This window comes from Cetorhinus maximus, chromosome 13 (assembly GCF_964194155.1).
Source record: "Cetorhinus maximus chromosome 13, sCetMax3.hap1.1, whole genome shotgun sequence".
Lineage (NCBI taxonomy): Eukaryota > Metazoa > Chordata > Chondrichthyes > Lamniformes > Cetorhinidae > Cetorhinus > Cetorhinus maximus.
In genome coordinates, this window is record NC_135891.1 from 92,984,579 (window position 1) to 93,011,084 (window position 26,506).

The 26,506-nt window shown below is 42.4% G+C and overlaps 1 protein-coding gene across 7 annotated transcripts in view; it reads left to right on the forward strand.

The window, feature by feature from the left end:
* LOC144688822 (ceramide synthase 2-like) overlaps positions 1-26,506 on the forward strand; it is a 61,950-nt gene that overhangs the window by 13,362 nt on the left and 22,082 nt on the right. For 2 of the 7 annotated variants that reach the window (XM_078555797.1, XM_078555791.1), the window contains exons 2-3: positions 7,909-7,979; positions 21,827-22,000. The exons of 1 other annotated variant lie outside the window; for it this stretch is intronic. In XM_078555797.1, coding sequence (XP_078411923.1) covers positions 21,828-22,000 — 173 coding nt within the window. In that variant the 5' untranslated portion in view covers positions 7,909-7,979; position 21,827. Of the gene's footprint in view, positions 1-7,908; positions 7,980-12,401; positions 12,485-21,359; positions 21,485-21,826; positions 22,001-26,506 lie in introns of those variants that run through there. 4 more of the 7 variants (XM_078555793.1, XM_078555792.1, XM_078555794.1 and 1 more) reach the window with 3 other exon arrangements.

Sequence of the window (26,506 nt, forward strand, 5' to 3'; positions counted from 1 at the left end):
ATTTGCAGATGACACAAAGATAGGTAGGGAAGTATGTTGAGAAGTGGACGTGAGGTTGCAGATGGATATAGACAGGTTGAGTGAGTGGGCAAAGATCTGGCAAATGGAGTTTAATGTGGGAAAATGTGAAGTTCACTTTGGCAGGAAGAACAAAAAAGCAGAGTATTATTTAAATGGAGAACGGCTGCATAATTTTGAGGTGCAGAGGGATCTAGGTGTTCTAGTACATGAGTCACAAAAAGTTAGTATGCAGGTACAGCAAGTAATCAAGAAGGCTATTGGAATGTATCCTTTATTACGAGAAGGATTGAACTAAAAAGTAAGGACGTTATGCTTCAGTTACATAAGACATTGGTGAGACCCGCACCTTGAATCCTGTGTGCAGTTTTGGTCTCCTTATTTAAGGAAGAATGTAAATGCATTGGATATGGTTCAAAGGAGGTTTACTCGATTGATACCTGGAATGAGTGGGTTGTCTTATGAGGAAACGTTGGAGAGACTGGGCTTGTTTCCACTGGAGTTTAGAAGAGTGAGGGGTGATTTGATTGAAGTATACAAGATCCTGAATGGCCTTGACAAGGTGAACGTCGAAAGGATGTTTCCTCTTGTCAGACAGCCCAGAACTAGGGGGCACTGTTTTAAAATTAGGGGTCACCCTTTTAGTACAGAGATGAAGAGAAATTTTTTCTGGGGGTTGTGTGACTTTGGAATTCTCTACCTCAGAAGGTGGTGGAGGAGGGGTTATTGAATATTTTTGAAGGTGGAAGTAGATAGATTCTTGTTAGGCAAGGGAATCAAAGGTTATCGGTGTTAGATGGGAATGTGGAAATCGAAACGCAAGATGATCAGCCATGACCTTATTGAATGGTGGAGCAGGCTCGAGGGGCTGAATGGCCTACTCCTGTTCCTATTTTTTATGTTCTTATCTTCAGTCTGTCTCAAAATGCTTCACAGCTCAATGAAATATTTTTGGGCAAGGTTTTGCATAAGAGTTGCTGCTGATGGATAGCTGATTACACCTGGTGCTATAAACTTGCATTTAATTTTGAAATTAAAGTGTGAATGCAGCCAAAACTGAACCAGGTCGTCATCTTGAACCAATCTGCAATGGTAAAACTGGGGCTGTGGGAATCTCCACCGTAACATGACAGAATCCAGCTCCAGAGTAGAAATAACGAGAGGTACGATCGTGAAGATTTAATGTACCTCAACCCTCCCTGCCTTACTTTTTGTTAAGCTTATTTAAAAAAAACACCTCTCTCAAAATAATGGAGGGAAAAGTAATATGAGCACAATAAACATCTGGGGGAAGTGGTGGCATAGCGGTATTGTCACTGGACAGGGTAATGTGCTGGGTACCTGGGTTTGAATCCCACCAAGGCAGATGGTGGGAATTTGAATTCAATAAAAAAAACCTGAAATTAAAAAAAATCTGAAACCATTGGCCTAGCAAGCCACTCAGTTGTATCAAACTACTTTAAAAAAGTCAATAAAAAGGAATGAAACTGGACAGGCCTAGGCACCAGAAACAACAACAGTAAACCCGGCCCTGTCGACCCTGCAAAGTCCCCCTTACTAACATCTGGGAGCTTGTGCCAAAATTGGGAAAGCAACAGCCTGACATAGTCTTCCCATGGAATCATACCTTATAGATAATGTCCCAGACACCACCATCGCCATCCCTGGGTTTGTCCTACCCAGCAGAGGTAGCGGCACAGTGGTATACAGTCAGGAGGGAGCTGCCCTGGGAGTCCTCAACATCGACTCTGGACCACATGAAGTCTCATGGCATAAGGTCAAAAGAAACCACGTACTGCCCCCCCATCAGCTGATCAATCAGTGCTCCTCCATGTTGAACACCACTTAGAGGAAGCACTGGGGATGGCAAGGACAAAGAATGTACTCTACGTGGGGGACTTCAATGTCCATCATCACCACCACCTCACGCTGAGCTGGCCGAGTCCTAAAGGACATAGCTGCTGGACTGGGTCTGTGGTGGTGAGGGAACCAACAAGAGGGTAAAACATACTTGACCTCATCCTCACTAACCTGACTGTCGCAGATGCATCTGTCCATGACAGTATCGGTAGGAGTGACCACCGCACGGTCCCTGGGAGACGGAGTCCCATCTTCACATTGAGGATACCCTCCACCATGTTGTGTGGCATGGATTTCAAACAGATCTAGCAACTCAAGACTGTGCATCCATGAGGCGCTGTGGGCCATCCGCAGCAGCAGAATTGCACTCAACCACAATCTGTAACCTTATGGCCCAGCATATCCCCCACTCTACCATTACCACCAAACCAGGGGATCAACCCTGGTTCAATGAAGAGTGCAGGAGGGCATGCCAGGAGCAGCATCAGGCTTACCTAAAAATGAGGTGTCAATCTGGTGAAGCTACAACACAGGACTACTTGCGTGCCAAACAGAATAAGTAGCAAGTAATAGAGCAAAGCGATTCCACAACCAACAGATCAGATCTAAGCTCTGCAGTCCTGCCACATCCAGTTGTGAATGGTGGTGGACAATTAAATAATTCACTGGAGGAGGAGGCTCCACAAATATCCCCATCCTCAATGATGGAGGAGCCCAGCACATTGGTGCATTCACAACAACCTTCAACCAGATGTGCTGAGTGATCCATCTCTGCATCTTCTGGATGTCCCCAGCATCACAGATGCCAGTCTTTAACCAATTCAATTCACTCCGTGTGATATCAAAAAACGGCTGAAGTCAGGGCTATAGGCCCTGACAATATTCCAGCAATAGTACTGAAGACTTGTGCTCCAGAACTTGCCGTGCCCCTAGCCATGCTGTTCCGATATGGCTACAACACTGGCATCTACTGGCAATGTGGAAAATTGCCCAAATCCAACCCGGCCAATTACCGCCCCATCAGTTTACTCTCTATCATCAATAAGGTGACGGAAGGGTCATCAACAGTGCTATCAAGTGGTACTTGCTTTGCAATAACCTACTCAGTGATGCTCAGCCTGTGCTCTGCCAGGGCCACTCAGCCTTGGTTCAAACATGGACAACATAAGAACTAGGAGCAGGAGTAAGCAATTCAGCCCCTCAAGCCTGCCCTGCCATTCAATACGATCGCGGATGATCTCATTTTGGCCTCAACTCCAATTTCCCACCCTCTCCCCATAACCTTTCAACCCGTTACTAATTAAAAATCTGCCTATCTCCTCAAATTTATTCAGCGTCCCGGCATCCACTGCACTCTGAGGTAGTGAATTCCACAGATTCACGACCCTTTGAGAAAAGTAATTCCTCCTCATCTCTGATTTAAATCTACCACCCCTTAGCCTAAAACTTATGTCCTCTCATTCTAGAATGCCCCACAAGGGGAAACATCTGCTCCACGTCTACTTTGTCTATCCCCTTTAGCATCTTATATACCTCAATTAGAGCTCCTCTCATCCTTCTAAACTCTAGCGAGTCTAGGCCTAAACTGCTCAATCTCTCCTCATAAGACAAGCCCCGCATCTCAATCTAGTGAACCTCCTCTGAACAGCCTCCAATGCAACTACATCCTTCCTCATGTAAGGGGACCAAAACTGTGCACAGTACTCCAGGTGTGGTCTCACCAATGCCTTGTATAGTTGCAACAACACTTCCCTATTTTTATACTCTATTCCTTTAGCAATAAATGCCAAAATTCCATTTGCCTTCTTTATTACCTGCTGTACCTGCATACTAGCTTTCAGTGATTCATGCATGTGGACACCCAGATCCCTCTGCACTGAAGCATTCTGAAGTTTCTCTCCTTTTAAATAACAAGTCGCCTTTTTATTCTTCTGACCAAAATGGATGACCTCTCACTTATCCACGTTAAACTCCATCTGCCAAATTTTGGCCCATTCACCTAACCTGTCCATATCCATTTGTAAATTTCTTATTTCTTCTTTGCAACTTACTTTCCCACCTATTTTGGTATCATCTGCAAATTTAACTATAGTAATTTCTATCCCTGAATCCAAGTCATTAATATAGATTGTAAATAGTGGGGGCCCAAGGACCGAACCCTGTGGCACCCCACTAATTACAGCTTGCCATCCAGAAAAAGACCCATTTATCCTGACTCTCTGCTTTCTAGTTAGCCAATCTTCTATCCAAGCTAATATATTACCCCTAACTCTGTGTGATCTTATCTTGTGTATTAATCTTTTGTGCGGCACCTTATCAAAGGCCTTCTGCAAGTCCAGATATACTATATCTACAGGATTTCCATTATTCACTTTGCTTGTCACATCTTCAAAGAACTCTAGCAAATTAGTCAAACACGATTTCATAAAACCATGCTGATTCTGGTGGATTGCATTTTGACTTTCCAAATGCCCCATTACTACTTCCTTAATAATGGATTCCAACAATTTCCCAACGACAGATGTTAAACTAACTGGTCTATAGTTTCCTACTTTCTGCCTCCCACCCTTTTTGAATAAGGGTGTTATATTACCATTTTTCCAATCCACTGGAAACTTTCCAGAATCCAGGGAATTTTGGAATATTATAGTTAATTCATCCACTATCTCAGGGACAAAAGAGCTGAATTCCAGAGTTGAGGTGAGAGTGACTGCCCTTGATAGCAAGACCATATTTGACCAAGTGTGGCATCAAGCAAAACTGGAGTCGGGTGTGGGGGAGGGGGGAAATCTTTCTGCTGGCTGGAGTCATACCTAGCACAAAAGAAGATGGTTGTGATTGTTGGAGGTCAATCATCTCAGTTCCAGGACATCACTGCAGGAGTTCCTCAGGGTAGTGTCCAAGTCCAACCATCTTCGGCTGCTTCATCAATGACCTTCCTTCCATCATAAGGTCAGAAGTGGGGATGTTTGCTGATGATTGTACAATGTTCAGTACTATTCGTGACTCCTCAGATACTGAAGCAGTCCATGTCCAAATGCAGCAAGACCTGGACAATAACAAGGCTTGGGTGAACAAGTGGCAAGTAGCATTCGTGCCACATAAGGGCCAGGCAAAGACCATCTCCAACAAGAGAGAATCTAACCATCGTCCCTTGACGTTCCATGGCATTACCATTGCTGAATTCCCCACTATCAACATCCTGGGAGTTACCATTGATCAGAAACTGAACTGGACTAGCCATATAAATACTGTGGCTACAAGAGCAGGTCAGAGACTAGGAATCATGTGGCTGTAACTCACCTCCTGACTCCCCAAAGTCTGTCCACCATCTACAAGGCACAAGTCAGGAGTGTGATGGAATACTCTCCACTTGCCTGGATGAGTGCAGCTCCAACAACATTCAAGAAGCTTGATACCATCCAGGACAAAGCAGCACGCTTAATTGACACCCCATCCACAAACATCTGCTCCCTTCACCACTGACACAAAGTAGCAGCAGTGTGTACCATCTACAAGATGCACTGCAGAAACTCATCAAGGCTCCTTAGGCAGCACTTTCCAAACCCACGACCACTACCATCATGAAGGACAAGGGCAGCAGTCAGATGGGAACACCACCTGGAAGCTCCCCTCCAAGCCATTCACCATCCTGACTTGGAAATATATCGCTGTTGCTTCACTACTGCTGGGTCAAAAACCCTGGAACTCTCTCCCTAAAAGCACTGTGGGTGTACCTATACCAGATGGACTGCAACAGTTCAAGAAGGTAACTCACCATCACCTCCTCAAGGGAAATTAGGGATGGGCAATAACTGCTAACTTAGCCATCGACGCCCACATCCCATAAAAATGAATTTTGAGAAAAGCATTTGTGAGACAACTTCACGCTCACTGATTTCATATGCAAAGCTTCAGTCCTGATCAAACGTGAGGTGCGCAGATGCTTAGGCACTGAATATCCCAGCCCAAATGTTGGAATGGAAGTCTTCCCTCTATAAAAGCAAAATATTGTGGATGCTGGAAGTCTGAAATAGAAACAGAAAATGCAAGAAAAACTGCAGGTCTGGCAACTTCTGTGGGGAGAGAAACAGAATTAATGTTTCAAGTCTGTATGACTTCTTCAGAGCTAAAGAGAAGTAGAAATATGTTGGATTTTATAATGTTTAAAGGTGGAGCAAAATACAAGGTCAGGGATAGGTGGGAGCTCAGGAGAGATTGCCAAAGATGTCATGGACACGTGGAAAAGGGAGTGTTAATGGTAGTGTTAAAGTCTAAAGAAGTGCTAATCGTGGCATAAAGGTAAGATAGCAGAATGTGTTAGTAGCAGAACAAGTGTCAGTGCTCTGTGAAGGCAAAACATAAAAACAAGTGACTGATGGCCCTGTTGGGAGGAGTCGGCGGAGGTGGAGTGGGTGGGTGGTTGGGGGGAAAAAATAGTAAATAGTAAATGATTTTTTTAAAAATTGTATTAAAAGGGGATAAAGATGGAGGAAAGGGTTCATGATCTGAAGTTGCTGAAAACGATGTTAAGTCTGGAAGGCTGTAAAGTGCCCTCCCTGTATTCTTGCTCTGAGGGTCCTACTAATGAGTGGGAAATTTCAACAAAGTTCCAAGTGGCCATAAGGCCTTGGCACAAATTTGCAACTTAATTCAGATGCCGCAAGACAGCTGGTGTGAGAATAGATGTTCCAAGAGTAGTAGTGATGCCTCTTTGAGGTTGGAGCTGAGGTACATCATTGCAGGGTTCAGTTCCATTAGCTAAAAGAATTAGGTCTAAAATACTAAAGGTCGAGTGACTCCACAAAACTTATATTTAAATAGCACCTATTACTCATTAAAATGGTTCCCAAAATGTTTCAAAGCAGTATTATTGAACAACACTTTACACTGAAACACAAGATATTGGGACAGGTGTACAAAGCTGGGTCAGAGACCTGGGTTTTAAGAAACAGAGTAAAGAAGGAGAGAGAAGTAGAGGTGGAGAGGTTTAGGAAGGAAATTCCAGAGCTTGAGACCTATGTAGCTGAAGGCACAGCTACCAAGGTTGGAGTGAGTAAAATCAAGGTGTTCAAGAGTTGCTCATGAATTGGAGGAGTGCAGGGATCTGGGAGGATTGTAGGGCTGGAGAAGATTAGAGAGGTGAGAAGGGGTAAGGCCATGAAGGGATTTGAAAGCAAGGTTGAAAATGTTTAAATTGAGGCATAGCTGGACCAGGAGCAATGTAGGCCAGTGAACACAGGGGTGTTGGGCAAATGGGACTAGGTCGAGTTAAGGATACAGAGTATAATCTCAAGTTCTGCAAAATGATTTTGGTATAGACAAAATGTAAAATAACCATGTTCTTTACTGATTTTGTCTTTTGAGGTTTGTGCTTTGCTGTAATATATGCAGTAGGTATTGAGGTGTTCAACAAAGCTATAATCTGAGAGTTTTTGGTTCTTAAGTTTGGTGTTGTCTAAAATCATTTCCTCCTAACTTTTTATTTCTCTTTTAAACTTTGGTGACTTTCCTGAACTCTGCCTTCCCATGTAGGCTTTTGAATTTCAGAAACATGTCTTGACTACTTTATTGGGTTATTAGTTTGGACGTTTGTGTAGTTGATGTCAGAGACACAGGTGCTGGATTAATGTAATCTTTGTCCTGATAACATCCCCTCCAAGAAAGAGTTCCTGTTTAGCTCATTAACACCTCAAGCTAGTTCCCTAATTTAGGCAGTTTGAATTTTAAATAAGCAAACATTGCAACCACCATCATTATGATGAACCAATGGCAGCAACAGCAGCGGTGACCATACTGTTTAAACAGACGCCCGTTGTTAAATTGATGGGAGATGATTGGGGTGGTAGTAAATCCATGCCATAACAGTTTTATTTGCAACAAACATGCAACCCCACCCTGATATGCCCTAGTATCTGTCCAGTTTGATTCTAGCACATTCTGTCCTAATCTTCCCACCCCTGAGAGTGTGTTTGGACTTTTCCCCACCTCCAACAAGCCACATTTACCCCCATTGCTTTTACTAATTAGTGAAGGAGAACTCAGAAATCTGATGGGGACATCTACAGAAGAGGTGGGAGCAAAGAAAAGGAGAAATGAAGGTTAGCACTCTCTGATTTTACATTTAATAATTGATATGATGAAGGGATGTTCTGTCCACTTAACAGTACTTTCAGAATCCAATTTTGGAGGGAAATATCCCAAGTTCAGTTTACCTTCTCTCCCCTCACTCCCAACAGTTTCCAGTCTCTTTTTTTTTGTCAACTACTGTGAAGGGCGAGGAACATTTCATTTGAATCGAATGGTGATGGATGCCAGTTGCATCCACCGGTTCAGGCTGCAAGAGGCCAGAGTTTAAAGAGCCTTTTAATTAGCAAGGTTTTCTGAAATGGCAATAAATGAGATCTCTTCAGCTACTTGTCCTTGTTCATTTGGCTTTGGGGTTATTTGAGGGGTTGTTTTGTTCAATTTTTATTGTAAGGGTTATTGAATTACACCCCCTTTGTGTACTCTGTATTTTGAAATGAAGCTTCATACAAGCCCTGTCTGGGAAACAGTGACCAGTATGATTCCACAGGGACCCCTGCTAGTTACAATAACTATGAATCATATGGAACTGTAGTAATAAACCTGCTCGGTGCAAAGCTTTGTCAGAAGTTAATAAGTATAAAGAAGATTTGACTATCCTCAGAAACTTGGATCAATAATGTAGATTGGCTGAGATGACATAGGGATTTTAATGTGAATAAACATAAAATACTGCATGTGCGATCAGGTAGTGGGAGCATATATAATCTGAAAGGCATTATTTTTAGATGGACTTTGCCCAAGCCTGCACTCCCACTGATCTTGAACAAGTGCCTCTCTTTAATGAGAAAATAACAAAATTGCAGGAATGGTGACTCACCCAGATTGGCTTTTCAACCATGATATTCCAATCATTGGCTCTGATTTTCAACTGGAGTATAGGTTTGGCATGTGGAGCCTGAACAAGCCACGAGATCCTTTTTTATTTTTCCCACCTCCTTCATCTTCCCTCCCTGTAAATTGTCCTGTATCTCCCCACCCTCAGTGTAAATTTGCTCCTTTGCAAGATCCTATTTTATTTTATTTTTAAAAAATGGTCTCTGGGTATCCAGCATCGTCCCAGCTCATGACTCACAACAAAATCCCAACTGACATAGTAAACATCGGCAATTAGTTGCTTACCTCCCTGCTTGCCCCCAATTTGGGTTTATACAGTGAGTAGCAAAGCCACACAACAACTTGCATTTATATAGCACTTTTAACATGATAAAATGTCCCAAGTCACTTCACAGGTATGTTTTCAAATGAAATTTGCCATTATCAGACATTATGACAGGTATTGTTCAAAGAGATAGGCTTTAAGGCAGGGGTGGGGAACCTTTGGCCCAGGGCCCAGATCCAGCCCATTGAACTCTTTCATCCGGCCCGGGGGGAGATTTCTAAATCTGGTTCCCTACCTCCTGTACCATGTTCTGATGCCTGAACCTCAGGCACAGTCACCCAAAGCCCAGGCTGTGGGCAAAGAGCGAGGCCTGAGATCTGGGAGCAGTGGTGCAGGGCAGGGACGGGAAGCTGCCGGCTGCCGATTAGGTGGTGAATTGAGAGTAATTTGGGGCAGGGGCGAAAGAGAGCAGGACACCCGGGATAGAGTGGGAAAGGAGAGGGAGGGAGAAAGAGAGAGAGAGAGAGAGACGGACAGACAATGGGAAAGAAAAGAGAGTGACGGAGAGAGAGAATGCGGAAGGAAAGCAAGCAAAACGTTGAGCAGAATTTCACGAGTGCTGTGATTGAGACACAGAAGCTGTGCTACTCATTAAGGAAAGGCAAACTCAGCCATCGCATTAAAGCAGTGGGTGAGTTGAACATTTCTGTATTCTCTCTTAGAAAAAAAGTGTTTGTGGCCCGTAACTGATTTTGTCTATGTGTGAATAGCCCTTGATAAGATAAAGGTTCCTCACCCCTGCTTTAAGGAGTGACTTAAGGGAGAAGAGAAAGGTGGACAGATTAAGGGAAGGAATTCTAAAGCTTTGGCTGAAGACATGACCATCAATGATGCAGCAATTAAAATTGGGAAATCCTGCTTCAGTCCTTGGCCCATATGTATCATTTGGTGTCAGAGCAGCATTGAGGGCTATTAGTGGGTTAATAACCTATGTTTGAGAGAGGAGAGAGAGTTGGGGTCCCTGCTTCTGTAAGTAATGCCTCGTGGGTGCAAGATGGATTAGATTTCGCTGTGATATCCCTTGTGTTCAAATCCTCAGCTGGCACTGCCTAGACACATATATGATCAATAACCATTTGGATAGTGTACCAGAATGAGCCCAGCAAACATCAACCCAGTGAGAGTCAACACCTTCAGGAGAGGGGTGGGGAATAGGGAAGAGGGCAGGTGTTAAGAAAGCATTGCTGAGGTGTCGGTTATTGCTGATCTCCACAGGGCAAGAGGTCATGTATCTTGTTTTGAGCTTTTGTGTTGGGATACAGTCTCTGTCATTCTAGTATGAGATCAGTAAGCTCCGGCAGCACTCTTAACTGTACCCAGCTACTTTGTTATGTGAAGTTAAAGTTGTCAGGAGTGGAACCATGACAACTGCAATGTTATGATTAGCAGCTTGTTGTGTCAACCCTGCTGGTTAAAGACTTTCCTTGCTGGGGGTGGAAAAAGGACTTAGCCCCAGCTTGGAGATTGGAGATCATCCTGCACCATGGCTAAGGCTGGTGTTTGTGAACAAGTGCTTTCTAACTGCAGCAAAAGAAAATTCTGCCAACAATTTAAACGGACAGCTGATCTGCTCCATCTGAAAATAACCTTGCTTTCAATATTTCAGCCTCTCCAATAGCACAGGATAATGGCCTGATCACATCTTGGACAGTAAACAAAAGTAATGGACATTACAAATTAATGTCCTTTTATACAGCTCGGCTGGATTATCCATACAGTTCTGCTGTTCGGTAAAAACTCCCTCAGCTCTGCCCCAAACTGAAAAGAATGACAGGCTGGATCAGTGCCCAAGGAGCTGAATGCCAGTGAGAAGGAGAGGGCACAGTATTTGGACAGAAAAATTAACTCTTGCTATGCCATAAGCTGATGAGGCCCAAAGTTTCCTGCAAAACTAGGATCCTCTACTTTTCCATCGTGGGAGTTACGTAGGGAGCTGACATATCTCACTTGGAGTTTGACAGAAACTTCTTACAATCAGGAAATTACTGGTGATGTGAGGTGGATATAAGATAACATTACATCAGCAAGAATCATTCTTAAAATATTAGGGATTGGGTTTCCTTTTGGCTTTCTGCTGTAAGCTGGATGCCTTATACATTCTATAGGCTTAAAATGTGGACAGTCCTAAGTGTTAATTGTATATCAATTATGTTTAATTATATACCAGTCGAGGGCATTAATTGGGGTTTTACTTGAGCACATATAAAGAGACACTTACAGAAACTGTGTGGTTGAGTTAGGGCCTTTATGCTTGTAATGTTTCACTCTATAAATCAATAGACTGAAGTAAAGATTGGCTTCAATATCATCATTTACTAGCTACTTTCTGTATACTGTTTCTTATAACAGTAAGATAATTTCATTTGTATTTTTTCTTATTTAAATTCTACTCTTCGATCTAAGATCCATTAGCAGTAACCTAAAAGCATTGGATCTCAGATGGCCAAGGACCCATTTAAAGGCTAACATTCATCTCTAACTAATTGACAGCACTGTAACCCCTGTTCTTCCAAAGAAAATCAGTTAAACAATTTTGTTTAATTCTACTCCAACCTTGCTTAACCCTCCCATCCTCCCTTTGCTGGAAAACTAAATCCTGATGGCTCAGTATTTCCTACCCATTGTGGAATAGCCATGTGAGGAAGTTGACCGGTCTCGTGACTTAGTCTGGTCAGAGAGGTAGGTTTTAAGGAGTGTCTTAAAGGAGGAGAGAGAAGTACAGAGGCTTAGGGAGGGAATTTCAGATTTTAGTGACTAAGCTACAGGCACCCTGTCAAGAAGGTTGATGAAAAGGGAGAATGCACAAGTGACAAGAATTGGAGGAATGTAGATGTCTGGGATGGTTGTAAGGTGGTGAAGGTCACTTACACCTAATGCCTCTGATCTTGCCATTGTAGGTGTGTTAATTACTTGAATGAAACTGGTCCACGCAAGACAGCTTCAGCTCCTCCTCAAAAAAAAAATTAAAACTCAAAAATACACATCTAATTGACCTAAAGTCTGATCCTTTGACTAGCTTGCATAGCTAGATGTGATGGACTAGGGGCTAGGGTTGGTTCCTGTATCTAGTGCTGTAAATACTGTAGTTTCAGCCCTACTATATATCCAGAATGCAAAATCAGATCATTGTTTCTGTGCGTTTCTTACAGTGACAGGTTATGAAATGAGTCTCCTTTTAACCTTGTGCTTGTACCTAGATGTTTTCCATGGGACAGTCAGACAGAACCTTGGGATCAACCTGACATGGCGGAGATTTTCTCTTTCCTTTCAATGAAGTTGCTCCATTTAAACATTTTCTACCACCCCAAGCTATTTTTGTTCAGTGCCTGGACACTCGATTCAGACTCCATCTCTGTGGTACCAAGATTGTACAATTTGCTGTCTTTTGGATTGAATTTCCTATGTGCTGTCTTTCACTTGTTAGCATATTACGTAAAGTTCCTGGGCATGTTTTTTGTTTTAGTCACTACCTGTTAGGTTTTTGAAACGCGTACAGGAATTTGATGGAAAATGAATTAACCAGGACACTAAAAGTTGCACAGAGGGTGTTCAGCCCACTTGTGTTTGAGTTACATATAGCAAAATGAAAATGATTAGTTGAGGGGTGCAAAGATCAGCCCCTCCCTGCCACTGTACTGACTCTCCATTGGTGTTACTGTGGAGTAGTGTGGGGATGATTCTGCCATGGCTATATGGGCATGCATTACTGCCAGTGTACCAGTCAACACCTCTTCTCATGAACCCACTTCCCGCTGATTCTTCAGAGAACCTTTGCTCCCTTCATGAAGTTTGGGTTCCCAACTCTGGTTGGATGTATTCTTGGGAATTTCTTCACATAACTTCCCATCTCCAAATGCCCTGTTCAGTTAAACAGCCTTTTCCCCATCTCCAATATTTTTATAATTAATAAACAAAGGTACTAAAATGACAAATAGTCACTTTTACAATGTCCCTGGGCTTTAAATGTCCAGGAGATTTTTCTTAGAGATGCCAATGTGGAGGGTTGGAAACCCTACTCAAAGTGCAGTCTTGGGCAGAAAAAGGCTGATGTAATCCTGTTCAGCCCAGACTAGGAGTGGCAGGAAAATGTTTGAGAAGTGGCATTTTGCTGATGCCAAGGAAGTACCTTTCAGACCCGAGTTATTTCAGCAACTCACTGGTCGAGAAATATGTTTTCAGCCCAACATAGCAGCTCTGCCTTTGTGCCAGAATGGTTTCTGAATCAAATTCAGACTCTGGTCTCAGATGCTGATAAATATTGCATCAGGTGGACTTTGGGCATCATAAATATAGCCAGATGTCCTACTTCATACTGCCTACACCCTAGATAATTTTAAACTGTTGACTGGGAAAAGGAATGTGTTGAACTTCTTCCTCCATGATCTGAAGAAGTTTCACTCATCTACAACATCCTTGTTCCAGACGAATTGCTGCAAGTGAAATGTTGCTGAAGAATAACTCTTGCTGCCGATTCATAATGAGGTTCTGCCTTCCTATACAGCACAGTTTCAATGGGCCACTGCTAATGGTGCAAGTTTGACCTTTTGATAAAATGTAAAGCGGATGGGTACAAATTTTATCTCACTATCACACTAGAAGTTATTAAATCTGATCACCAGATGTGGAGGCATTTGAATTGTTTATAATTCTGATACAGCTCCCCCTTTCTCATGTTTGTACAGTCTGGAGGTATGATTTGAAACTGCCAGGACAGGCCCTTGAATATTGGTCCTAATCATATCCTTTCACCATTTTTTAGTTGAGTTTTGACTGCAGAAAGTGCTGTCAAAGTTCAGCTTTGGTTTCGTCTCTGGCTGCATTCTGTGTGACATCAGCATTTAAGTACAGGGCTGTTATGAGTACTTCACTTATCTCTCAAGTGTATTATTGCAGTATGTTTATGGAATAACACTGATGCACATTTAGAGCTTTGACACAATTCTTTGTGATGGCTTAAATAAAACACTGATCCAAACAAATCCCTTTCAAATTGATCTGAGCAATATTGAGGGATTGATTAAATTGCCGGGAGCATTTTGGAGACTGCCAAACAGTGGAAAGGAAATTAAACTTGTAACTCTTTCAAGTTATCAACAGTCACAGATTGTAACTCTTTCGAGTACATTCACAGTTCTTGGTTTCCGGGAGTGGGACATGAACCCACAACCTTCTGATTCAAAGGCGAGGGTGCTATGAACTGAGCCACAGCTGACACCTCGTTCAGTCAAATTAGAGTTTTGTGCTTTAACATGCTTATAGATGCAGGAGATTATAACTATACAAATATAAACTGGAATAGGGAAGATATTTGTTTGTGGTGAGAAGGGGGAGGTTTTAGTTTTCGCCATTGCATTCAGAACAATTGTCTCAATGTGATGCTATCCCAACAAGGAAAGAACTGCAACTTTACCTCCTAGATAAAGTAGTGAAGCAAGTAGATGGCTTAAAAATAGGTGAGTATTTGGATAAAGTGACCCCTATTAATGTAGGAAAGTCTAATGTAGGAAAGTCTAATGTAGGAAAGTCTAATGTAGGAAAGTCTAATGTAGGAAAGTCTAATGTAGGAAAGTCTAATGTAGGAAAGTCTAATGTAGGAAAGTCTAATGTAGGAAAGTCTAATGTAGGAAAGTCTAATGTAGGAAAGTCTAATGTAGGAAAGTGTGAGGTCATGCACTTTGGTAGGAAGAATCAAAAGGCATTCTATTATTTAAATGGTGAGACACTCCAAAAAAGTGCAGCAAAGCGGAATCTGGATGTTCTTGTGCATGAAACACAAAAAGTTAATGTGCAGGTGCAGCAAGTAATTAAGAAGGCAAATGGAATTTTGGCCTGTATTGTTAGTGGGCTACAGTTTAAAAAGACGGAAGTCTTGTTACAACTGTACAGGGTGTGGGTGAGGCCGCCCCTGGAGTGCTGTGTGCAGTTTTGGTCCCCGTATTCAAGAAAGGATATACTGGCATTGGAGGCAGTTCAAAAGAGATTCACTAGGCTGATTCCTGGGATGAAGGGATTGACTTATCAAGAACGGCTAAACAGCTTAGGCCTTTATTCATTAGAGTTTAGAAGAATGAGGGGTGATCTTATTGAAACGTACAAGATTCTGAGGGGGCTTGACAGAGTAGATGTTGAGAATATGTTTCCACTAGTGGAGGAATCTCGAACTAGGGGACATAGTTACAGAATAAGGGGACACTCATTTAAAACTGAGATGTGAAGGAATTTCTTCTCTCAGAAGGTAGTGAATGTCTGGAATTCTCTACCCTAGAGAGTTGTGGAGGCTAAATCACTGCAAGTATTTAAAGAGGAGGTAGATAGATTTTTGAAATATCGGGGAGTTGAGGGCTAAGCAGAGCTGGTACAGAAGAGGAGTTGAGGCCTGGGGCAGATCAACCATTATCTTATTGAATGGCGAACAGGCTTGAGGGGCCGAATGGCCTACTCCTCATATTTCTTATGTTCTTATTAGGTTCAGTGTAGGAGGTGATCATGGTTGGGGCACCTCGCCAGGATTAAATGGAAGGAAAAATTGTAAATAAAAGTATGGAGCAGCAATGGAAATATTTAAATGAGATGCAAAGGCTACACATCAACAACCTTCCAGTCCACACTGGGGGATGCTATGGAATAGGTAGATATAAAGAAAACTTCATTTCTGCTCTGGTTCTGTCAGCATATTTTTTATTTATTCATGGGATGTGGGCATCGCTGGCTAGGCCACCATTTGTTGCCCATCCATAATTGTCCTTGAGGAGGTGGTGGTGAGCTGCCTTCTTGAACCGCTGCAGTCCATGTGCTGTAGGTACACCCACAGTGCAATTAGGGAGGGAGGTCCAGGATTTTGACCTAGCGATAGTGAAGAAACAGTGATATATTTCCAAGTCAGGATGGTGAGTGGCTTTGAGGGGAACTTCCAAGTGGTGGTGTTCCCATCTATCTGCTTGCCCTTGTCCTTCTAGATGGTAGGGGTTGTAAGTTTGGAAGATGCTGCCTAAGGAGCCTTGGTGAGTTCCTGCAGTTCATCTTGTATATGGTACAAACTGCTGCCACTGTGTGTCGGTGGTGGAGAGAGTGAATGTTTGTGGAAGGGGTGCCAATCAAGCGGGCTGCTTTGTCCTGGGTGGTGTTGAGCTTCTTGAATGTTGTTGGAGCTGCACTCATCCAGGCAAGTGGAGAGTATTCCAACACACTCCTAACTTGTGCCTTGTAGGTGGTGGACAGGCTTTGGGGAGTCAGGAGGCAAGTTACTCACTGCAGGATTCCTAGCCTCTGACCTGCTCTTGTAGCCATAGTATTTATATGGTTAGTCCTGTTCAGTTTCTGGCCAATGGTAACCCCCAGGAAGTTGATAGTGGGGGATTCAGTGATGGAAATGTCATTGAACATCAAGGGCGATGTTCAATGTTTATTGGAGATGGTCATTGCCTGGCACTGGTGTGGCCCGAATGTTACTTGTCACTTGTCAGCCCAAGCCCGGATATTGTCCATGTCTTGCTGTATTTGGACATGACTGCTTCAGTATCTGAGGAGTCGTGAGTTGTGCTGAACATTGTGCAATCATCGGCGAACATCCCCATTTCTGACCTTATGATGGAGGGAAGGTCATTGATGAAGCAGCTGAAGATGTTTGGGCCTAGAACACTACCCTGAGGAATGCCTGCAGTGATGTCCTGGAACTGAGATGATTAACCTCCGTCAACCACAAACTCTTCCTTTGTGCTAAGTATGACTCCAACCACCAGAGGGTTTTCCCCTTGATGCCCATTGACTCCAGTTTTGCTAAGGCTCCTTGATGCCACACATGGTCAAATGCTGCCTTGATGTCAATGGCAGTCACTCTCGCCTCACCTCAGGAGTTCAGCTCTTTTGTGCATGTTTGAACCAAGGCTGTAATGAGGTCTGGAGTCAAGTGGCCCCATCAGAATCCAAACTGAGCATCAGTGAGCAGGCTATTGCTAAGCATGTACTGCTAGATAGCACTGTTGATGATCCCTTCCATCACTTTACTGATGATCAAGAGGAGACTGAAGGGGTGGTAATTGGCCAGGGGAATTTGTCCTGCTTTTTGTGTACAGGACATATCTGGGCAATTTTCCACATTGCCGGGTAGATGCCAGTGTTGTAGCTGTACTGGAACAGCTTGGCTAGGAGCGTGGCAAGTTCTGGAGCACAAGTCTTCAGTACTATTGCCGGAATATTGTCAGGGCCCATAGCCCTGACTTCAGCCATTTTTTGATATCACACGGAGTGAATTGAATTGGTTAAAGACTGGCATCTGTGATGCTGGGGACCTCTGGAGGAGGCCGAGATGGATCATCCACTTGGCACTTCTGGTTGAAGGTTGTAGCAAATGCTTCAGCCTTATCTTTTGCACTGATGTGCTGGGCTCCTCCATCATTGGGGATGGGGATATTTTGGAGCCTTCTCCAGTGAGTAGTTTAATTGTCCACCACCATTCATAACTGGATGTGGCAGGACTGCGGAGCTGAGACCTGACCTGTTGGTTGTGGAATTGCTTAGCTCTGTCTATCACTTGCAGCTTATGCAAGTAGTCCTGTGTTGTAGTTTCACCAGGTTGACACCACATTTTTAGGTATGCCTGGTGCTGCTCCTGGCATGCCCTCCTGCACTCTTCATTTGAACCAGGGTTGATCCGCTGGTTTGATGGTAATTGTAGAGTGGGGGATATACTGGGACATGAGGTCACAGATTAACATCTGTGTCTGCCAGCATTTATATGGTTAGCGCTAGCCAAATCAGACATTACTTGCTGAAATGGTAGTGCTAAAAATGAAAAACTTAAGTGGAAATAATCGAGAGATGGGTTTTGAAGATTTCAAGCGATGGGGCCATGACTATTTTCTTTGGGAGCTTATTCCATTGTGGGATTGTCCTTGGGAAGAAAGATTGTTGATACACTGTCTTGGAAACAAATGGTCTTTGCAGTTTGTGTGGATGGCTGCCTTTTGTTTTGTCACTGCTGGAGGTCAAAGGTAATTGTTTCTGTCAATCCCCACCAGTCCATTTCCATATTTCATAGAACATGATCAGTCATTAGTATGTAGCACCTTCATTACATCCTCTAAGTTACTTTTTGAAGATTAATCATTATTTATATATAAATATTCATGCCTTTTTGTGCACAAGAACCCAATAACAGCACAAAACAAATGACCAGTTAATTTGCTTTAGGCATTGATTGAGTAATGTTAACCAGATCATTGGAAGAACTCCCACTTTTTTATATATGAGGATGCAGGTGGGGTCTTATTTTAATACCTCATTCAAAAGATGATCTCCCTCAGTACTGCACTAAAATGTCAACTGTTATGACACAGCAGTTGGTAAAGGCTGAGTTATTTAAAATCGCAGAGGGAAACTTTAAACAAATGTCATAACCGATATTTTCAATCAGTATGTTTGAGATGCAGCTCTGAATTCAGAAGTGAAACCCACCAAGCCCCAAGAGGTTTTTTATATAAATTAGGTTAAACATGTATTAATTTAACAAGGAATTAAACACATACACATGTCTATAAATTACTGCCATCATAATTTTTGCACAAATCCCCAAATTAATCACTCCCAGGTAAATATCTTCACCAAGGTAACAATAACCCATAGACTTAAACAGGCATTAGGCAAAGCACATTTTATCTTATGAATTCAAAATGAGGTTCCTTTCAATTTGTTTCCTTTGCAGACAGTTGTAGGGCTTACAGGCTGCTTAGATATTACATGCCTCTGACCTACACACACACAACTATTTTCTGTATATACCCAGCCTTCCCTTTGAATGCAAATTCTCATTATATCACCAGGCCCTTTGAACTCCACCTCTTCTAACAATAAAACCCCTTTCATAGTACCAATTTTATTAGTAATATAAACATATTGCTTGGTGTCTCCTAGCTAGGTGCAAGATTTCACTCCCAGTCTTTGAATGGTTTATTCAACAAAATGCAAATGTATCCTCTACCTTACTGTTTTAACATCTCAAAACTACCATATATCAAAGCACTCAGACCAGCTGGCTTTGATCCAATTAAGACGCACACACTCACACCCACAGACACAGGTCCTACTACAAGCCCAACTTAAAATAATTTCCAATAACATTATATACATTGATACCTTTGTGACACAGTCTGGATTGTGTTCAGGTACATTGTTCTTGATCCTACAACCTTCTGTTTCAGAAAAGGAAATGTCAAGGAGAAGATGTCAACTGAGTTGAGCAAACACTTGGATCGAAATTTAAGCAATCAGAGCTAACTTCCATCTTCAAAAATTTCAAGATTCACCTCCAAAAATTGCTAGTTTTGTTTTATTTCGGGTTCTTTTCCCTATAACACAACTGATGGAACATTGGGCGTAGCTGCATCTTCTGACATGAGAAGCCTCTGGCCCATGGGATTCCCATTGCTAGTTTTCTGCATCCTAAGTGAGATCATTGGGTCGCTGTTTTGACAGAAAAACAAACTGAATTGCAGTGTACAATCTGAAAACACTTTTACTGGATTTGAGAATTTATTTTTAAACATGGAGAATTTAACTTAAAGCCTTAAGTCACAGAAGTTTTTTAATGGGACTTTTTTCAATTGTCAGCATATTTTTTGGAGCAAAGTTATTCGTCAGCTTTTGCAGGTTAGCATGATGTATAGGAAACACTGGACAGTGCTCATAACCCTGGCTGATTTCCTTTTCCTTCCTCTGTCGTGTGTGCTCAGGCCAATTGTACTGTTTTATTCCTGCCCTGGCTGAGATTGCTAAACTCTGCACAGATCAGGGAATGTTTGAGGCAGAGATCATTGCATCTTTTAAGCAGATGTTGGATAACTGTATAAACCAGAAGAAGAAGAAGAAGGGCTACATGGAAGCAGCAGGACAGTGGATTAATTTTGAATTGTTCTAATCAAAGACTAGCATGCACCTGATGGGCCAAATGGCCTCTTCCTGTGCTCCAAGTTTCTATGGTTCTATCTGGGCTGCAACCTGTGACTTTCCACTTTATGTAACTCAATATCACACTGCAGTGCATTTACCCACTGATCCATTGTATGTTTAAGCACCAGTTAAAAGGCCCATAAAGGGGTCTCTGCTTTCTGTGTGGTGTTTGATCAGTGGAGTAGTGAAATGTTGCGAGCATAAGGTTAAGTCAGAAATGTTTCTTCCTCCTCACAGATGCAATACATCTCCCAACAACATTCATTGTGATGCAATGAAATAAACAGGGACAAACTGGTTCAGCAAGAAACTCATGGAAAGTGACCTGTAATTAATTACAGTAAAGAAAAGCATTGATGAGGGTAGGAATGGGGAACTACTGTAATATTGTATTTTCTTCTAGGCAGCCTGACTAATTGGATAAATAAACATGTTTTAATTGACCTTGGGTTGGTGAGAAGGAAGTGGGCACAGGCCATGGCAAGCAAGCCTACCTAACACATCCTTATCATTTCACCTAGCCTTTTTTTTGCTTTTCTCCCATCTCCTGAAGATACAAATCCCTCACTTAGGCTAGAGTTCCATGGTGCCAGTGCTTGGGCAAGATTTCAATCTTCATATTAACCTTGAGGGAGCATCAGTTGGGGTACCTTGGAGCCAAGCCTAATCCAGTTATCTATTGGTGCCTTCTCCACACCTGACTGTTATCAGCTAGGATTTCTACTCAGCAATAAAGAAGCCACAGTCCAAATGCCCCCCTTTGGATGGTGATGCCCAAAGTAGTATCTGGTTGCAATGGAAACAAGCACTAGTTCTGAGATATGCACTTATGGTTCTTCACAGTTAGGTATGGTCACCTTACTCCGTATTCGTCACACTTCATCTGGGGCAGTGTGAAAATTGGTCATGTCCATTTTTGTTCTTGAAATCCCAGTGATCACACTGGAAGCCAAACCATTGGAAAGAAGTAGTGGCTTTAAACCCTGAACATATAAAAATACTTGTATTTATATGGTGCTTTTCACAACCACTGGACCATCTCAAAGCACTTTCCAGCCAACGAAGTACTTTTTGAAGTGTAGTCACTGTTGTAATGTAGAAAATGTGGCAGCCAATTTGCACACAGCAAGCTCCCACAAACAGCAATATGATAATGATCAGTTGATCTGTTTTTTATGATGTTGATTGAAGGATAAATATTGGTCAGGACACTGGGGATAACTCCCCTGCTCTTCTTTGAAATAGTGCTGTGGGATCATTTACAACTATCCTCGCAGGCAAATGGGGCCTCAGTTTAACATCTCATCTGGAAAACAGCACTTCTGACAGTGCAGCACTCTGAGCACCACACTGGCTTGTCAGCCTTGATTTTTGCGCTTAAGTCATGGACTGTTTTCTTGTTATGATGTGATGGTATGGAAGGAGCTGGGTGAAAATTTTTCTTTTTTAAAAAAAAAAAGATTTCATTTCAAAAAAATCTTCAAAACTAACGTCTAATGTCTTTGTCCAAGAAATACAACTAGGAATCCTGTGTCCCTATCCCCGGTGTTCAGGATCTTTTTGTAACGTGAAATTGATTGCCTTTAATGTGTAGGGTTGTGCACTGAACTTGAACTCAAATTCTGGTTAATGCCTTGTTTGTAAAAGTCTAAAATGAGATTGAGGCAGATTTCAGGGAAGTGTAAGAGAATGAACTGAAAGCTGGTCAGTATTGACTTCTGCCTGAGCACCCTTTTTTTTTCCTCTTGCCTCTAGGATGTCTTCTGTCCTGGATAAGTGGCTGTGGCACCATGAATACTGGCTTCCACCGGGTATCACATGGGAAGATATGGAAGACTCTGAACATACCCGATATCCCCGACCTCGTGACCTTGCCATCACCATTCCATATGCATTTGTCTTTATCGCTGTCCGCTTTCTGTTTGAAAGGTAGTTTGGGGCCAGCTCACCCAATATTCTTACGTTTTGCACTCATTTATTTCTATATTGTGTTCTAGTCTGCATGGCTATAATTAGAAGAATCCTCTTCAATAATTTGCAGTCTAATCTAGATGAAACTACTTTGATTTGAAGATTGTTTTGTTGTTTGAAAACCTCAATAGGCAGGATTGAAGTACGAAATTTGATCAGGTATAGGCTCAATATGTTAAAAGACTTGCATTTATATCGTAGCTTTTGTGACCACTGTATGCCTCAGCACTTTACAATCAATGGAAGCATGGTCATTTTTGTAGGGTAGGAAATGTGGCAGCCAATTTGCCCTTGGCAAGCTCCAACAAACTGTAATGTGATAATGACCAGATATGTTGTGAAGCTCCAAGGAAGAGACATATTGGACTCTAAACATTAACTCTGTTTCTCTCCGTCCACAGATGCTGCCAGACCTGCTGAGTTTTTCCAGCATTTTCTATTTTTATTTCAGATAAAAATATCTGTTGTGATGCTGAATGAGGCGTAAAAGTTGGCCAGGGAGATCTTTGATATGCACCCGAGAGGGAAAGGGCCTCATCCAAAAGACGGCAGCTCAGACAGTGCTGCATTCCCTCAGTACTGCACTGGAATGTCAGCCTGCTCAATATATTGATTAACCTCTTCAAAAAAAAAAACAGCAGGGTCACTAATATCACACCATGTGATTTCAATCCATGATTTAATAATTTGATGAGCCAGTCTTTCTCTTCCTCTCTCTCTCTTTTTGACACCATTAATCCTGCAGCACCCCCACATATTAAAAATATTTTTTTTTATTGAGAAAATGGTGCCAGATAGCTGAGCAACGGGTGATAGGCTCAGGCCCTCAAGCTGCACAGCACCATCAAAATTGAAATAAGAGCAGCAAAGTTAGTATACAGGTAGAGCAAGTGATTAGGAAGGCAAATGGAATGTTGGCATTCATTGCAAGGGGAATCAAGTATAAAAGTAGGGAAGTGTTGCTACAGCTGTACAGAGCCTTAGTGAGACTGCATTTGGAGTGCTGTGTACAGTTTGGTCCCCTTACCTAGGATATAATTGCATAAGAAGCTGTTCGGAGAATGTTCACTCCACTGATTCCTGGGGTGAAGGGGCTAGCTTATAAGGAAAGGTTGAGCAGACTGGGTTAATATCTATTGGAGTTTATAAGAACAAGAGGTCATCTTACTGAAACATATAAAATCCTGAGGGGGACTTGACAGGGTGCATGCTGAAAGAATGGTTTCCCCTTGTGGGAAAGACTAGAACTAGGGGACACAGTTTAAAAATAAGGGGTCTCCCATTTAAGACGGAGTGAGAGTTTTTTTCTGAGGGTCGTAAGTCTTTGGATCTCTCTTCCCCTGAGAGTGGCAGAGTTAGGGTCATTGAATATTTTTAAGACAGAGGTAGATAGGTTCCTCGTCAAAGGGTTTTGGGGGTAGTACAGGAAAATGGTGTTGAAGTAGAAGATCAACCATGATCTCATTGAATGGTAGAGCAAACTTGAAGGGCTGAATGGCCTACTCCTCCTATTTCTTATGTTCTTATGTTCTAGCTGTTTGGTTTGTAATCCTTTGACTGCTCTAGGTAAAGAAATCCAATGATTTCAAAGCCTGAACACTGAAACACAGCAGGGTTAAGTTTAAATAAAAATAGAAAATGCTGGAAATACTCAGCAGGTCAGGCAGCATCTGTGGAGAGAAAAGCAGGGTTGATTTTAACCTATAAAAGCAAAAAACTGCAGATGCTGGAAATCCAAAACAAAAACAGAAACTGAAATACCTGGAAAAACTCAGCAGGTCTGGCAGCATTGACGGAGGAGCGCACAGTTGATATATCGAGTCCTCATGACCCTTCAACAGAACTAAGTAAAAATAGGAAAGGGGTGAAATATAAGCTGGTTTGGGGGGGGGGTGGGGTTGTTGGGACAAGCAGCCAGTAATAGGTGGAGATAACCAAAAGAAATCACAGACAAAAGGACAAAGTGGTGTTGAAGGTGGTGATATTATCGAAAGGAATGTGCTAATTAAGAGTGGAAAGCAGGACAGATAAGGTACAGATAGCTCTAGTGGGGATGGGGGAATACTAAAAGTGCTAAAAGGTAGAGATAAACAATGGGTGGAAATACATTTAAAAATAATGGAAATAGGTAGGAAAAGGAAAATCTATATAAATTATTGGAAAAAACAAAAAGGAGAAGAAACGGAAAGGGGGTGGGGATGGAGGAGAGAGTTCAAGATCTAAAATTGTTGGACTCAGTATTCAGTCCAGAAGGCTGTAAAGTGCCTAGTCAGAAGATGAGGTGCTGTTCCTCCAGTTTACGTTGAGCTTCACTGGAGCAATGCAGCAAGCCAAGGACAGACATGTGGGAATAAGAGCAGGGTGGAGTGTTGAAATGGCAAGCGACAGGGAGGTCTGGGTCATGCTTGCGGACAGACCGAAGGTGTTCTGCAAAGCGGTCATCCAGTTTGCGTTTGGTCTCTCCGATGTAGAGGAAACCGCATTGGGAGCAACGAATGCAGTAGACTAGGTTGAGGGAAGTGCAAGTGAAATGCTGCTTCACTTGAAAGGAGTGTTTGGACCCTTGGATGGTGAGGAGAGAGGAAGTGAAGGGACAGGTGTTGCATCTTCTGCGGTCGCATGGGAAGGTACCGTGGGAGGGGGTTGAGGAGTAGGGGGTGATGGAGGAGTGGACCAGGGTGTCACGGAGGGAATGATCCCTACGGAATGCCGCCAGGGGGAGTGAAGGGAAGATGTGTTTGGTGGTGGCATCATGCTGGAGTTGGTGGAAATGGCGGAGGATGATCCTTTGAATGCGGAGGCTGGAGGGGTGATAAGTGAGGACAAGGGGGACCCTATCATGTTTCTGGGAGGGAGGAGAAGGCTTGAGGGCGGATGCACGGGAGATAGGCCAGACACGGTTGAGGGCCCTGTCAACCACCGTGGGTGGAAAACCTAGGTTAAGGAAGAACCTTAACCTAGCTTGGCAAGTAGGGAAGTCATGGATGAGGTGGAAAGAAGCTCCCGCCCATTGTTACTCTCCTTTGACTTTAATGGAGAATAAGGTGGGTTAAGTTAAAATTGACCTCATGATGTGGTCATGTTCCCCGAGAGGCTCATAGACTGAGGAGGCTGTGGACATTGGGCTCAGAGAGAGCTGATTTGAGTGAAGTGGAACCAGAGTGTGAAGCCTATTTTTTTTATATATAAAAAAATCGCTTTAAAAATGAAATTCTGGTTCTTAGTCCCAAACTAAATTGCAAGCCACAATAGTGAACTTGATCTCGCCTCTTGGTTAAAAGTCTCTATTGTTACTTTGCACAGTGATAATTTTCTGGAACTGTTGATACAACCTTTTAATTGTTCCTTGGTATTTAATCCATTCACAGTGGACAGTGGTCTAGAGCATGAATATTGTCTGTGTGATTCTAATTCTCAACTTCCTGATCCAATTCTAGTTTAGAGAACTCATGCTTAATTAAGACAAATAACACTAATACATGTAGAGAGAATGAGGAGCTTAAAAAACTTAATATTAGCAAACTGGAATAATTAATGGGACTAAATGTCAAAATTCCATAGCCTACATTCTGAGGTTTTAAGAGATGGCCACAGAGATGGTGGCTGCATTGCTTTCCATCTTTCAGAATACCCCCCATTCTAAAATGGTCTCCGTGGATTGGAAAGTAGCAAATGTAACACTGCGATTTAAGAAAGAGGGAGAGAGAAAATAAGGTATTTATAGGCCAGTTAACCTGACGTAATTTGTAGGGAAAGCACTAGAATCTATTAGAGACTTGGTAAGATGACACTTTGAACCACCTAGGATTGAGTAGAGTCAACACGGATTTATGAAAGGAAAATGGCGTTTGACAAATCCTTTAGTGCTTTGAGGATGTAACTGCCACAGCAGATTAGGGGGAACCAGTCAGTGGATGTGTATTTGGATTTTCAAAAAACATTCAATAAGGTACCACAAGAAGTTGCTGCATAACTAGGACTCGGGATTGGGGGTGATATGTTAGTATGGATTGAGAATTGATTAAGGTATCAAAAATAGAGCCAGTAAACCTGTCATTTTTTGGGTTAGCAGTCTTTAACTCGTGGAATATTGTAAGGATCAGTGTTTGGGCCTCAGCTATTTAGAATCTTTATCAATGCTTTGGATTGAGCATAATGTATCCAAGCTTGCTAATGATAAAAAAAAATGGTTAGGTAAATTGTGAGGACCCAAAGACACACAGATGAGTCAAGAACATGGCAGGTGGAGAAGCCTGAAGTTATCCACTTTTCTAAGAAATGCGGAATATATTTTGAATGGTGAGAGACTGCAAAATGTTGGTTTCAGAGGCATCTGAGTGACCCTGTGCACAAATCACAGCAAGTCAACTTCAGCAAGCAATTAGGAAAGCAAATGGTATGTTAACCTTTATCATAAAGGGATTGGAGTATGAGTAAGAAATTCTTGCTACAATTGTATGGGAG